The sequence below is a fragment of the Sus scrofa genome, chromosome 7 (genome assembly GCF_054392235.1).
Source record: "Sus scrofa isolate SSC_HxYL_T2T_F1_AM1 chromosome 7, Sscrofa_HxYL_maternal_Yorkshire_Landrace_v2.0, whole genome shotgun sequence".
Taxonomy (NCBI): domain Eukaryota; kingdom Metazoa; phylum Chordata; class Mammalia; order Artiodactyla; family Suidae; genus Sus; species Sus scrofa.
In genome coordinates, this window is record NC_139389.1 from 121640655 (window position 1) to 121655017 (window position 14363).

A 14363-nucleotide genomic window follows, 5' to 3' on the forward strand; every position below is an offset into this window, starting at 1 on the left:
TCATTAACTGTCAAAGACAACCATCCAAGCCATCCACTTTCATGTTTAGATTATAGGGAAATAGAATAAAGTTACAAATGGTTTCACTATAAAACAAGGTTTCAACATGCAATAATCCTTCACTTCAAATAGAGATCTATGAACACTGTGCTTTATGAAGTCCTCTTCTGCTGTGTTATACTCTCTTAAAGACTGTAAATTTGGGAGTTCCCTAGCGGCTCAGCGAGTTTAGGATCTAGTGTTGTCACTGTTGTGGCTCGGGCCACGTTATGGCATGGGTTCAATCCCTGGCCCTAAAGCTTCTGCATACCATGGGTGTGGCCAAAAAAAGAGACTGTAAATTCGTTCCTTGAAATATTACGGGAAAGTTCTACAGTATGAAATTTTTATTTTTTTACTTTTGTCTTTTTGCCTTTTTTAGGGCGGCTCCCATGGCATATGGAGGTTCCCAGGCTAGGGGTCCAATTGGAGCTGTAGCTGCCAGCCTACACCCAGAGCCACAGCAACGCAGGATCCGAGCTGCATCTGCGACCTACACCACAGCTCATGGCAACGCTGGATCCTTAACCCCCTGAGCAAGGCCAGGGATCGAACCCGCAACATCACGGTTCCTAGTTGGATTTGTTAACCACTGAGCCACAACGGGAACTCCCAGTATGAAATTTCTATATTCTAGTTTCACATTTTAATATTATTATTATATGATTAAATTATATAATTAAATATAAATATATATATATATTTAATGGCCACACCCATGCTACATGCCAGGCAATGAATCCAAGCAGCAACTCTGGGTCCTTTAACCCACTGCACTGGGCCAGGGACTGAACCCACACCTCTGTAGCAACCTGAGTCACTGCAGTCAGGTTCTTAACCTACTGTGCCACAGCAGGAACTCCCAATTATTTACATTTTTAACAAGAATTTTAAGATGCTAAATAAAAAAAACTTAAATTAAAAAAAGTGGCAAATGCAGAGTCAGGGTTTCCTACCTGTAGCAACGTTGTGCAGAATTCCGACGGATGCAGTGTGATAAATTATATCATCGCCATCATTTAAATAATGAACATTATTCCTACAGTCTCTGCCTCGGTAGCCAAAAACAAGCTCCAACACAAGGTCCTATAACCATGATAAAACCGTTAACAATTCCTCATGTCTAAAGGTTCATCATTATTTTTTGCATACAGGCCTGGTATCTTCAGTCAAAACGGAGGATATATTTTTGATGTTTTATAAACTTCAAACACAAAATTAAGCTAGATATACATACATAACCTGTTGTGGGCAACTGAAACACACACTCCACACTTTTCTACATAAAGTTATAAAAACGAAAAGGGGATCATTATACAACTACACATGTGATAAGTTCATTGAGTAATTAAAAAAAACAAAAACAAAAACAAAGAGATCCACAGGTCATCTAATTCCAAGAATTTCAGTTCTTAAGAGTTCATGCATTAAACATTGAGATACTTCTCATGTCCAAAAGAAGAATATTTTGATTTGTAGTATTAATCAGTATCTGATCTGCATATATAACTCAGGATAAATTATGTCCAAGTGACGTACTTTTTTTTTTTTTTTTTTGTCTTTTTGCCATTTCTTGGGCCACTCCTGTGGCATATGGAGATTCCCAGGCTAGGGGTTGAATCGGAGCTGTAGCTGCCGGCCTTCGCCAGAGCCACAGCAATGCAGGATCCGAGCTGCGTCTGCAACCTACACCACAGCTCACGGCAACGCCAGATCCTTAACCCACTGAGCAAGGGCAGGGATTGAACCTGCAACCTCATGGTTCCTAGTCGATTCTTAACCATTGTGCCACGATGGGAACACCCAAGTGATGTACTTGCCAGATCCTTAACCCACTGATTGAGGCTAGAGATTGAACACACAACCTCATGGTTGCTAGTCAGATTCATTTCTGCTGCACCATGACAGGAACTCCCCAAGTGATGTACTTTTAAAGATCCAAATACATTAGCTTTGGTGCATAAAACTAAGCACACTGATTCTACAAACTCATGCTAAAGTTCTAACAGATAATTCTGTTATTCAGTGTCCATTTTCATTGACCCTGTGAGGCTGAGTGGGGCAGCAAGTTCAGGAGTCACCCTCCCACAGCTTTATGCATTGGTTTTGACCTTACTTAGTACAATCCGATTATTGCTGCTGCTAACAGGATTACAAAATGTCTGGGAGAACTTTCCTTTTTTATTCAATTATTGTGGAAGTTTTCTTTGCTTGGAAACAGAGCCTTCTTTGAACCCTACAGTGAATATATCACATGGGGTGAAAGTTCTTGATTTGGTATAAGTATTAAATCTTTAACTTATAAATTCAAACCTTTAAGTATAAGACATTGCCAAGGTGCCTATGCTTCTATAAACCATCAATCGTTTTAGATATTTACATTTGGAAGTTCTCTTAAGATACAGTTCAATTCAAGATATTAGTCATGGAAAACTAAAAGAAAGACTAGTAAAAAAAGGAAAGAGGATATCAATCCAAGACTCAGACTTGACAGTTAAGAATCAGTCTTTACGGAGTTCCCGTTGTGGCACAGTGGTTAACGACTCCAACTAGGAACCATGAGGTTTCGGGTTCATTCTTTGGCCTTGCTCAGTGGGTGGAGGATCCGGCATTGCCATGAGCTGTGGTGTAGGTTACAGACTCTTGGATCCCACATTGCTGTGGCTGTGGCGTAGGCCAGTGGCTACGGCTCTGATTGGACCCCTAGCTTGGGAACCTCCATATGCCGAGGGAGTGGCCCTAGAAAAGACAAAAAGATAAAAAGACAAAAACAAAACAAAACAAAACAAAAACACACACACACAAATCAATCTTTACAGCCAAACAAAAAAGAGTATTCAACACATCTACTTTCATAAAAAATAATGACAAGATTTGGGTGGTTTTACAAAAAGGGAACAAAATAAACTCTGGATACATTTTATTTTTTATTTTATTTTTTTAACTTATTTTTATTTATTTATTTTTGTCTTTTTGCCATTTCTTGAGCCGCTCCCGCGGCATATGGAGGTTCCCAGGCTAGGGGTCGAATCCCGGCCTACGCCAGAGCCACAGCAACGCAGGATCCGAGCCGCGTCTGCGACCTACACCACAGCTCACGGCAACGCCGGATCATTAATCCACTGAGCAAGGGCAGGGACCGAACCCGCAACCTCATGGTTCCTAGTCGGATTCGTTAACCACTGTGCCACGACGGGAACTCCTGGATACATTTTAAAGTATGAGTTAACACTGGGGAGTGGATTTTCCTTACCTCTATGGGTCTCTTTTTCTTGCCGACATTGTTGGTCTGGAGTTTCTCTGGCTGCGGTGGGGCCCTGCTCACAGGAGGCCTGAAACAGAGAAGTGGGAAAGAGGAGAGGACGCCATCACTGGGTGACTTCACTGAGCTTCTCTCACCTGCCCTCCTGAGAGAGATGTCTGACACGCCATTCACCAAAATGAACCCACTCTGTGTTTCTCACTAGACTCTGCCCTTTATATTTTGATATCTTCTAAAGCAGGAAGGTGGAAAGAAAATATCAGAACTTCTATTCATTTTTCTTTTAATTTCTTTGGTGTATGCTTCATAAATATAACTAATAGTATAGCACAAGAACAGACTGAATATAAAAATATACAAATGTTAGATTTACACACTCAAAAACCTCTTGATGGGGTGCATGCACTACCAACAAAGTGTGGGTTATGGCGCTAATGTAGAATATCACAGTATCTTGCATATGGCAGGCAATACATTCTTTTTGAATTGAACTTTGATAATATTTCCATAAATTTTCTGTACTGTTGGAAATATAAGCCATGTCTCAGTTCAAATTTATACTCATCACCTGCTCCTCTGTGCTCTTTATCTCCTCTCCTGCCTGAAGTCCCTAGTGTAGTTATGGCATCACCTTCAGTTAGTCAAGTAAGACATTTTACAGTTGCAAAGCACTGTAAACCATACAACACTCTGTTAAAGGTTATTACTATTGCCCCAATGCCTTCGCTTCCCTTATTCTCATTATTAACTACAGATTTATCAACTTTACCTACATAGCAGCTCCCAAATCTAGCCCTCTCCTTCTGTTTTCACCCTAGTTTGGATCTACTTACAATGTGTCACTAGATGTACAGAATTCCCATTTTGAACCATTTAAATGTGCAGGCTCTTCCATAAAACCCTTTCTTTTAAAAACCCACATCATTTTTTAAATTTAGTTTAACTCAGATAACTGTTATTCAAATATTTAATTACCTGAACATGGAACCTCAATCAACTCTCCCCCTCCAAATTTTAATATTAATTTTATAACAACTAAATAAGAAAATGATACAAGTTAATTTTCCAGTGGAAAAAATTTCAACATTTATGAATAAATCCATAAAATTAAAGTCATAAAAATATATTTGCATTTTCGAAATGATTTTCAAGTCAAAGTTCCCTTCACGGCTCAGTGATTAATGATCCCAACTAGGACCCATGAGGATGCGGGTTCAATTCCTGGCCTCTCTCAGTGGGTTAAGGATCTGGCGTTGCCATGAGCTGTGGTGTAGGTTGCTGATGAGGCTCAGATCCAGCACTGATGTGGCTGTGGTATAGGCTGACAGCTAAAGCTCCAATTGCACCCCTAGCCTGGGAACTTCCATATGCTGAGAATGTGGCCCTAAAGAGTGAAAAAGGATTTTCAAGTTATACATCTATAAAAAGTGAAGTGTTATGTCTTAAACATGTAATATAAAAGAAATGCGTACTTTCTTTTTAAAAAATTTTTATTTATTTATTTATTTTTATTTTTAGGGCTGCACCCATGGCATATGGAGGTTCCCAGGCTAGGGGCTGAGTCAGAGCTGTAGCCACTGGCCTACACCACAGCCACAGCAACACCAGATCTGGGCCACGTCTGCGACCTACACCACAGCTCACGGCAATGCCTGATTCTTAACCCAATGAGCAAGGCCAGGGATCGAACCCGCAGCCTCATGGTTCCTAGTCAGATTTGTTTCTGCTGTGCCACAATGGGAATTCCAGAAACGTGTATTTTCATATGTAATATGAAGCAGTGTGTAGAGGTATATAAGCATGACTGTGACATAAAAGTTAAAATGCATTTAAACCACCATATAAAGAACTTTTCAAACCATCACAAAAAGTTTTAATTTCAAACCTTTTTCATATAATTTTTGAATGTCTATAAGTAATGAATATAATTGTATTTATAATATTTAACATTTTAAAATATTTGTGCTAAAGTCATTTTAAGGAATGATAGCAGTTTTGGCTTTTCTTCCAAGTCAATTTTGTTGAACTTTAGTCCATATTAATGTCTGATAGCTTAAATAAACAGATAATTTTTATCTATACAATCCTGTATAACAGTTAGGCATATTTTAATATTTGAAAGGATAATTTATATAAGATTTATTACTGCTTAAAATTATACAACTTGTAAAATTATACAAGTTGAATTGGTAAAGTTTTAGTAAAGCAGTTACTTCTATAATATGAATCCAATAATTGATATATTCATTTCAGAGGAGAAAAACATAGAAAACTGTGAACAGAAGTAAAGAACAGCAAGTAATACAGCTCATTAGTGGTAAGTATGAAAGAAAATTAAAATACAAAGTTAGGCCTCATAGAGCATAGCAAAGACAGAAGATTACCTGGAACCTCTTCCCAGCAGCAGATTAAAAAAGGGAAAAGATTACAACACAAATTCAGGTTTGAAATAGCAGTAAAATATTTCCTGTAATAAAATATTTTTACAAGTTTAATGTGGATAAAATATTACATATAGTAAATGGTTATTATTTTTACTCTTTGCTGTACATAAGACAAGGTTTAAGTTACTCCATTAATGGCAGTGAAATCAGAAGAAAGAAGATGAGAAAGAAAAATAAATGAGAATTCAACATGTTCTATGTTGTAAACCTTAAAGCTTCCAATTTTTATTTTTCCACAGTGCAATTTGTGTAAATGAAATATTTAAGCTCATCTAATGTTAATTAACTTAAAAGGCTACTAGCATTGGCACTGCTATTAAGGAAATTGTCTAAGGAGCCTAAGTTCCCCCTTCTCTGACTCAAGAGGGATTCCCAGTCAGCCAGTTCAAGTGGGCAGAGTAAGTCTCAGGACCATGCAACATTTAGGACTTTGCTAGCAAAGGAGGTAACTTAAAAAAAAAATTCCTCCTTGAGTTCCCATTGTGGTGCGGCAGATATGAATCCGACTAGTAACCATGAGGTTGTAGGTTCGATCCCTGGCTTCACTCAGTGGGTTAAGGATCTGGGCATTGCCATGAGCTATGGTGTGGGTCACAGACACGGCTTGGATCCCATGTTGCTGTCGCTGTGGTGTAGGTCGGTGGCTACAGCTCTAATTCGACCCCTAGCCTGGGAACCTCCATATGTCGTGAGTGCAGCCCTAAAATGCAAAAAAAAAAAAAAAAAAAGAAAAAGAAAAAAAATTTTTTCTCGATAATATAATGACATGACAGAATTGGATGGGATCACAGAAGTTAACCTCATCCATCCTCCCACTGAAACCAGGAATCCTCTTTACACGTCTAGAATCTCTCTTCATAGCACTGATGACAAGCGGTCATTTACCAAACTCTGCATGAACGAGGCTTGTGACAGGGAGGTTACTTCTACAGAAAAGTCATTCATACCCCAAACAGCAATTACATCTCCACTTAGTTTTTTTTTTTTTTTTGAAATTAGTGATATGCAAAGTAATGAAAATTCTTTATGTGAGGAGACCTCCTAATTTTCCTATATCCCATGCTTCCTTCCAGATCACTGCAAAAACTGTCAAAGTCCCTTTAAAATGTAAAGATCAGGCCTGAATAAGCTACTCCAGATCTGATGATGGGTCTGAATGTTTTATTTCTGTTAAAATAGTATAAGATTATGTGGGCTTCTTTAGAAGTCACATCACATTCTAGACTCATATCTTTGTACATATTACCTCCTGCTTAAAACAGATAATGAGGAGTTCCCATCGTGGCGCAGCGGTTAACGAATCCAACTAGGAACAATGAGGTTGCGGGTTCGGTCCCTGCCCTTGCTCAGTAGGTTAAGGATCCGGCGTTGCTGTGAGTTGTGGTGTGGGTTACAGACACAGCTCGGATCCTGAGTTGCTGTGGCTCTGGCATAGGCTGGTGGCTATAGCTCCAATTGGACCCCTAGTCTGGGAACCTCCATATGCCACAGGAGCAGCCCAAGAAATAGCAAAAAGACAAAACAAACAAACAAACAAACCAGATAATGAATTCCTGCTGTCTGCCAGATAAAAGAAGGAGTGCCTAATATTTGAGGTTCTACACAATCTGGTATCAAATCTACTTTTTCATCCTGTCTGCCAGCATTTTCCTAAAGGTACCTTTTTCACTTCTAAAAGAGACCAGCCTTTTCCATACTGTCCTCTTTCGGAAACTGAAGAAATTTTTATCTCACTAAAAGTAGCTATAAAACCACCCCAAAGAGTTCTTTCTTGCACATATTTTATTAAGTTACAAATACCGTATTATCCCTATGTTAATGCTTTAAAATTAATAAAATATTAAACATACATTAAGTGAAGCTGATAGGTTTGTTATAAACTGAAGAAGTATTCACTGGTGAATATTTGCGATTAACTGTTTTTATGAGTCTTTAAAATTTAAGGAAAAACTGAAACTAGAGCATAGGAGTTTGTGAAAAGCAATTTATAAAAGCCTTGATTATACTGAAGACCCATGTAACAACACCCACATACTATATCTATAAATGCAACTCTTTTACAGGATTTGTCCTATTTCCTTTTTTGATTCTTTCTCAACAAATGCAGTTCAATGTTTTACAGAGAAAAAACAATCAATACCTTAAAATACTATAAAGACAAAACAGAAGAGTAAATTCCTGAGTAAAATATTTTCTTTAATAAAATACTTACCTTACTACCCCTTGCCTTCAAAAGGAGCAAGAGGAAAAAAGGAGACATACATGAAAATTGATGATGAATAAAATGTTGCAGTTTAGTAAACAGAATAAAGGTAATTTATCAACAGAATTCCAAGGAAATACAAAAATGCCTAAATTTATGTCACACTGTTTCGAATATTTCTACTAAAAAATACTGCAAATCTGATTGACAAATAACTACTTTACACACATAGGATTTGTTAAAAAAGAAAAACATAGCATTATTAAAGTCATTTAGGAATAAAGACTCCACAAAAGTATCAACTAAATAAAGCCATCAAATTGTCATCAGAAATATTTTCCTTTAGAGTGGGTATTTGACAAGCATTTAACTGTTTAAAAAGCGTTTTGTTTTGTAATGATGGTAATCTATTTTATTTAACACATGAAAACAATTCATGTACCCAGACCATTTTATCTCCTCAGAAAAATTCAAAGTCAGTGAAAGGAAGTTTCTCTTCACTTTTACCTCCTTTGATTCTTTCATTTTATGAAAGTTAAGACGTTTAACTATGAATCACAAAAATGACTTCCTCTGCCCTGGCATTTCCAGAAGAATTTAGTAGAGGTGAGTTGTAAAATAATTTGAGAACAAATTGAAAAGTAATTAAAAAATAATTTTGAAAAATTTGCTGTAAAAAATGCAAGCTAACAGCAGTGATTACAATTACGACAGTATCAACAATTTCTTTGAGCAGTAGAATGTTTCCATTTGTCAGAATTTGGGTCACTTCAACAATGAAGGAAGGGGAGTTCCCTTCGTGGCTCAGCAGTTAACGAACCTGACTAGGATCCATGAGAATGCGGGTTGGCTCCCTGGCCTCACTCAGTGGATTAAGGATCTGGCGTTGCTGTGGCTGTGGCTGTGGCTGGCAGCTGTAGCTCTGATATGACCCCTAGCCTGGGAACTTCCATATGCTGAGGGTGGAACCCTAAAAAGCAAAAAAAAGCAAAAAAAAAAAAAAAAAAAGAAAGAAAAGAAGAAATTTAAGTGTTTTACCATGAGAGACGACCTACAGATTAAAATTAGGTCACATTTTCTGACATACCGAATTTATCTGATAAGTAATATTTTTCTTTTAAAACATCAGTAAAATAACTAAAAAAGACGAATGGAAATGTCGAGTTCTTTCTTCCATAGAGTACATTTTTCATTACCTGAGAGATATAATTTCTTTTAGGTAATATTAAGTTCTATACTGCAAATATTCTAATTATGAACATCCATATTTACATAGGGATATGTACTCCTCTAATTAATAAATATATAGGTAGTGTTCATTGTTTTGTGGATATTTAATTTTAGGAAGTGTGTCAAATTAACTAGGTATCTTCTTTAGGTTACTTTGTATTTTATTCCAAGGAAGGGGTTGAAAACTTACCACCTACATTTTTTTTTTTTTTTTTTTTTTGGTCTTTTTGCTATTTCTTGGGCCGCTCCCGCGGCATATAGAGGTTCCCAGGCTAGGGGTCCAATCGGAGCTGTAGCTGCCGGCCTACGCCAGAGCCACAGCAACGCTGGATCTGAGCCGCATCTGCAACCTACACCACAGCTCACGGCAACGCCGGATCGTTAACCCACTGAGCAAGGGCAGGGACCGAACCTGCAACCTCATGATTCCTAGTCGGATTCGTTAACCACTGCGCCACCACGGGAACTCCCTACATTTTTTTTTTTTTTTTTTTTTTTTGGCTGTGCCTGTGTCATGAGGAAATTCCTGGACCTGAGCCATGGCAGTGACAATGCTGGATCCTTAACCGCTAGGCCACCAGGGAACTTCCTTAAATTCTTTATACACATTATTTCATTTCGTGAAATACTTCATAAATCGGGGATTAAAATGCCCATTTTACCTCTGAGGAAACTGAGGCTTAGAGAAAATAGTTTCTCAAGGCCACACAACTAGCAAATGATAAAAATGAATATTTTAACCCATTTATTTGATTCCAAAACCCACACTTTTTGCCTTGTATGATACTGCATTCTACCAAGTCACTTCAACCTTGAATACTGTACAAGTATTTAGATTACAGCATGCTCAGCTTTTAAAAAATGTATCTCTAATTTAATACTGTGCTTCTTTATAAGTGATGACAAAATGAATAATCACTGTCTACCTCCTTTCTGTAAGGTGACCTGTCCCCCCCATTTCTATTATCTGAGGTATGCTGTCCACAAATGGGGCAGCTGGAAGAGAATCTCATGACTTCAGGGCTAGTCAGTACAATTCTCTATTTCTCCCCTTTTCTATCAGTAACATGAATGTCACCCTTCAACTTCATCCTTTCTCTGAATATTAAATCCAGAGCTGCAAACCCAAATCCCTCTGCCAGTGCTTGCTTATAATATCATCTCTTATCTAGCTGAGCTCCAATGGTCTTTAGAACTATCCTCACTAACGATACATTCACTTGAATTTTCTTTCCACAAATTCTGTTCACTGTGAATGAATTCCCTTTCATTTTTAACACTGTAGTTTCTGGATAATTCTTCCTTTATCATTTCTTTCTTTCGCTGCTGTTGTTTTTTTTAGGGCCATACCTGAAGCACATGGAAGTTCCAGACTAGGGGTTGAATCAGAGCTGTAGCTGCCGACCTACACCACAGCCACAGCAATGTGGGGTCCAAGCCGCGTCTGTGACCTACCCCAGAGCTCACGGCAACACCGGATCCTTAACCCACTTAGCGAGGCCAGGTATTGAACCTATGTCCTCATGGATATTAGTCGGGCTCGTTACTGCTGAGCCACAATGGGAACTCCCTATCATTTATTAAAAACATCTTCATTTCTGAAACCCATGTTATTCATCGATCCATATGCCTTTTTATTGTTTTTATTGTTTTCTATCTTCTATCTTCTCTCTTGATCTGTCATCTATCTCAGAGACTTAATTAAAAAGTTATCTCTCAGAGTGCCCATCGTGGCTCAGCAGTTGACAAATCCAACTAGGAACCATGAGGTTGTGTGTTTGACCCCTGGCCTCACTCAGTGGGTTATGAATCCAGCGCTGCTGTGAGCTGTGGTGTAGGTTGCGGATGTGGCTCAGATCCTGCGTTGCTGTGGCTCTGGCGTAAGCTGGCAGCTGTAGCTCTGATTGGACCCCTAGCCTGGGAACCTCCATATACCGTGGGTGTGGCCCTAGAAAAAGACCAAAAAAAAAAAAAAAAAAAAGGCACATTATTTTTCATTATTTTTGATTTGCTGATTCTGGACAAAGACCAGTAATTCCCATTAGAGACAAGCTATATGATAACTTGCCTTTTGGGAAAAAATTTTAAAATAATGACTTCCTATTCTTGATCAAAGGCATATGGATAGAGAGGCCTTTTCAAAAGTTATTCGTCACTCTGCTCATGTGCTTCCTAAAACATACTACGTTCAATTGGATTCAAATTATTTTTTTGCTTCTTGAAACCCCATCACATATATTTATAAAGGTTAGAAAATAAGATTCCTTCCATCATATAGACTTCATATTTAGCATCACTCCCTAAACTACTTTCAAAAGACAGTGTCATCACCAAAAATCACTTAAGAACAAACACACTTTCTAAAAAGTGCTGGAAACTGTAAAAATGCACGAATATCACTGTTTCTTAATTTTTGCAAAAAATCATTCAGTTAAACAATCAGTTCAATTTTTTATACCAGTATTTTTTCCTTCATCTAGTTTTAAACTAGATTGTTACCTCTCATCAACTGAAGGTTCTTTTTGTTGCAAATGAGGCTTGACTCCAAACATCGGGCGAATATTTGTTGCTAAGGCTCTGATGGTGTAACTGGTTTCATTCTCTCTTGTAACATCACTGTCATAGCCTAACATCAAAATATAAGAATTATTCTTTATGTTATAACTGAGGAGCTCAATTATGATCTTAAAAATTAGTTACAAGGGTGTTCAACAACAGGAAATAGTGTTATAGTAAAATTAGGAAATAACATATGGCCATTAAAAATGATGTAGAATATTTAATGATAATGTTCTCAAAGTATTGCTGGGTGATAAAAGCAAGCTACAAAAAAATAAACTCAATAGGATGCCATTTTTGTTTTAAAAAATGTATATAAATGCACCTACCCCTATGGATATACCCCAAATGTTAACAGAGGTGTTATCTCTGAGTGGTCAAATTATGGATGCTGTATTTATTTTCTACTACAAAGGTACTTTCTAATTTTTTTATAATAAGGATGGTATATTAGGAAAAAATCAAAATGATTTTACTTATTTTGGGGAGCTATTTTTGGCACATGGAAGTTCCTGGGCTGGGGACTGAACCCATGCACAACAATGACCCAAGCTGCTGCAGTGACAGTGCTAGATCTTTAACCCACTGAGCCACAAGAGAACTTCCTCAAATTATTTTAAAATATGAGGCTCAATACTATAAATTTATTTTAACAGTACTTATCTAAAGTATGACTATCATGGAGTTCCCGTTGTGACTCAGTGGCTAACGAATTCAACTAGGAACCATGAGGTTGAAGGTTCAATCCCTGGCCTTGCTGAGTGGGTTAAGGATCCGGCGTTGCCGTGAGCTGTCATGCTGGTCGTGGACATGGCTCAGATGCTGCATTGCTGTGGCTGTGGCAAAGACCAGCGGCTATAGCTCCGATTGGACCCCTAGCCTGGGAATCTCCATATGCCGCGGGTGCGGTCCTAGAAAAGGCAAAAAGACAAAAAAAAAAAGAAAAAAAAAAGTATGACTATCATATATACATTGGTAAATGAAGAATATATGACAGCCTGTTGTTTCTGAGTCACAAAACCAATTTGATATTAAAAGACTAAAACCACAATTACTCAAGCATTATTATGACTTATTTAACTTATGCAGTTTAAATTGGTTGTGCTAAATTTTTTCTATGTATTCATTAAAATAAAATATTTAAAAACAACATACCCCCATCTTCTTCAGAATCTATATCAGATTCTTCACTATCACAAGGCCTTTTTTCTCGATAGCCCTCCATTTCATTTGTCCAAACCATTAAAGACATATCTGTACCTCCTAAGGTAACCAACATGCTGTCATCATAAGTCCAGCGAACATTTGTGACATGTGTACTATGGGCCACATACCTCTTAAACTTTCCAAATTTTCCCTAAAGTTAAAAAAAAAATTCAAACATCTTTCTGAGAAATGTTATTTCTTGAAAACTTTGTTATAATTGTGAATTTCTTTCTTAATACTTGATGGGAAATTAATCATTACAAAGGCATCTTGTAAAAAAAAAATGAGAAAATACTGAAACTCACTAGAATAAAAAATAACAATTCCCAAACCTTTTTAGGACAGGATAAAACTAGTAGCTTTGCACATTGCTAGTACTATGGGTACAACTTTTTTGGAAATCAACTTGGTATTTTACTTTGAAAGCATGAAAATGTTTGTGAGATCTACGCTAAGACATATCTGTCCAAAAAACATTTGTCACAGTGTTTACTTACAGCAGTGAAACATTTTAAATACCTTAAATATTCAATACAGTAATAGTGAATTACAGTGGATAACTTTGGAATAGTTCATAAATATTAAAAACAATGACTACAGACATATTATTGTTAGAAATAGACACAATAACTGAGAAAGTCAGGATATAAATGCCTATGCATACGTAGCATGGCCATGCTGACAAAAAGTAATTAGCAAACATTTTGGTATATACCCTGTAAATATCTTTTATCTTAATTCATTAGTGTTTTTGTTTATAAGCAGACATTACACATGTTCTTTTAAATATAAAGAAAAATCCAAATTACTGATACTGGCAATGTTTAAATATAGAACACAAGCATTACCAAAGTACATAAATAAATTTCAGCTATAAGATAGTTTTAGATGAACATCTTTTCAAGGGTGTTTAAAAAAGAAATGTCTTGGAGTTCCCGTCGTGGCGCAGTGGTTAACGAACCTGACTAGGAACCATGAGGTTGCGGGTTTGATCCCTGCCCTTGCTCAGTGGGTTAACTATCCGGCGTTGCCGTGAGCTGTGGCGTAGGTTGCAGACGCGGCTCGGATCCTGCGTTGCTGTGGCTCTGGCGTAGGCCGGTGGCTGCAGCTCCGATTTGACCCCTAGCTTGGGAACCTCCATATGCCGCGGGAGCGGCTCAAGGAATAGCAAAAAGACAAAAAAAAAAAAAAAAAAAAGAAATGTCTTAAAACACAGTAATAGCTAGACCAGTGAATTCTTGGTAAATGAAGATGCGTGATAAAAATTAGCTGAAATAGGAGGGGAACCTGTCATCAGAACACTGAAAGAAAACAGTTTCCCTAAGTTTTTGTTATTCTTGCTACAGTAAGGTGAAGAAAGAATCTGTAGACCAATATTCTTTGTAAGCCTTCTATAACATCTAGAATATTGACAGTGATG

At 37.5% G+C, this 14363-nt stretch overlaps 1 protein-coding gene across 23 annotated transcripts in view; it reads right to left on the minus strand.

Annotated features, from left to right (window-relative positions):
• The window catches only part of EML5 (EMAP like 5), a 195272-nt gene that overhangs the window by 40432 nt on the left and 140477 nt on the right, over nt 1-14363 (minus strand). For 9 of the 23 annotated variants that reach the window (XR_014811250.1, XR_014811249.1, XR_014811246.1 and 6 more), the window contains 5 exons: nt 12893-13094; nt 11678-11804; nt 7958-7972; nt 3293-3371; nt 996-1125 (listed from right to left, as the gene is read on the minus strand). Coding sequence is in view for 10 of the 23 variants with exons in the window: in XM_084969966.1 (XP_084826092.1) it covers nt 996-1125; nt 3293-3371; nt 7958-7972; nt 11678-11804; nt 12893-13094 (553 nt within the window). In the remaining 13 variants the exon portion in view is untranslated. Of the gene's footprint in view, nt 1-995; nt 1126-3292; nt 3372-5685; nt 5769-7957; nt 7973-11666; nt 11805-12892; nt 13095-14363 lie in introns of those variants that run through there. The other 14 variants (XR_014811251.1, XR_014811248.1, XR_014811253.1 and 11 more) reach the window with 6 other exon arrangements.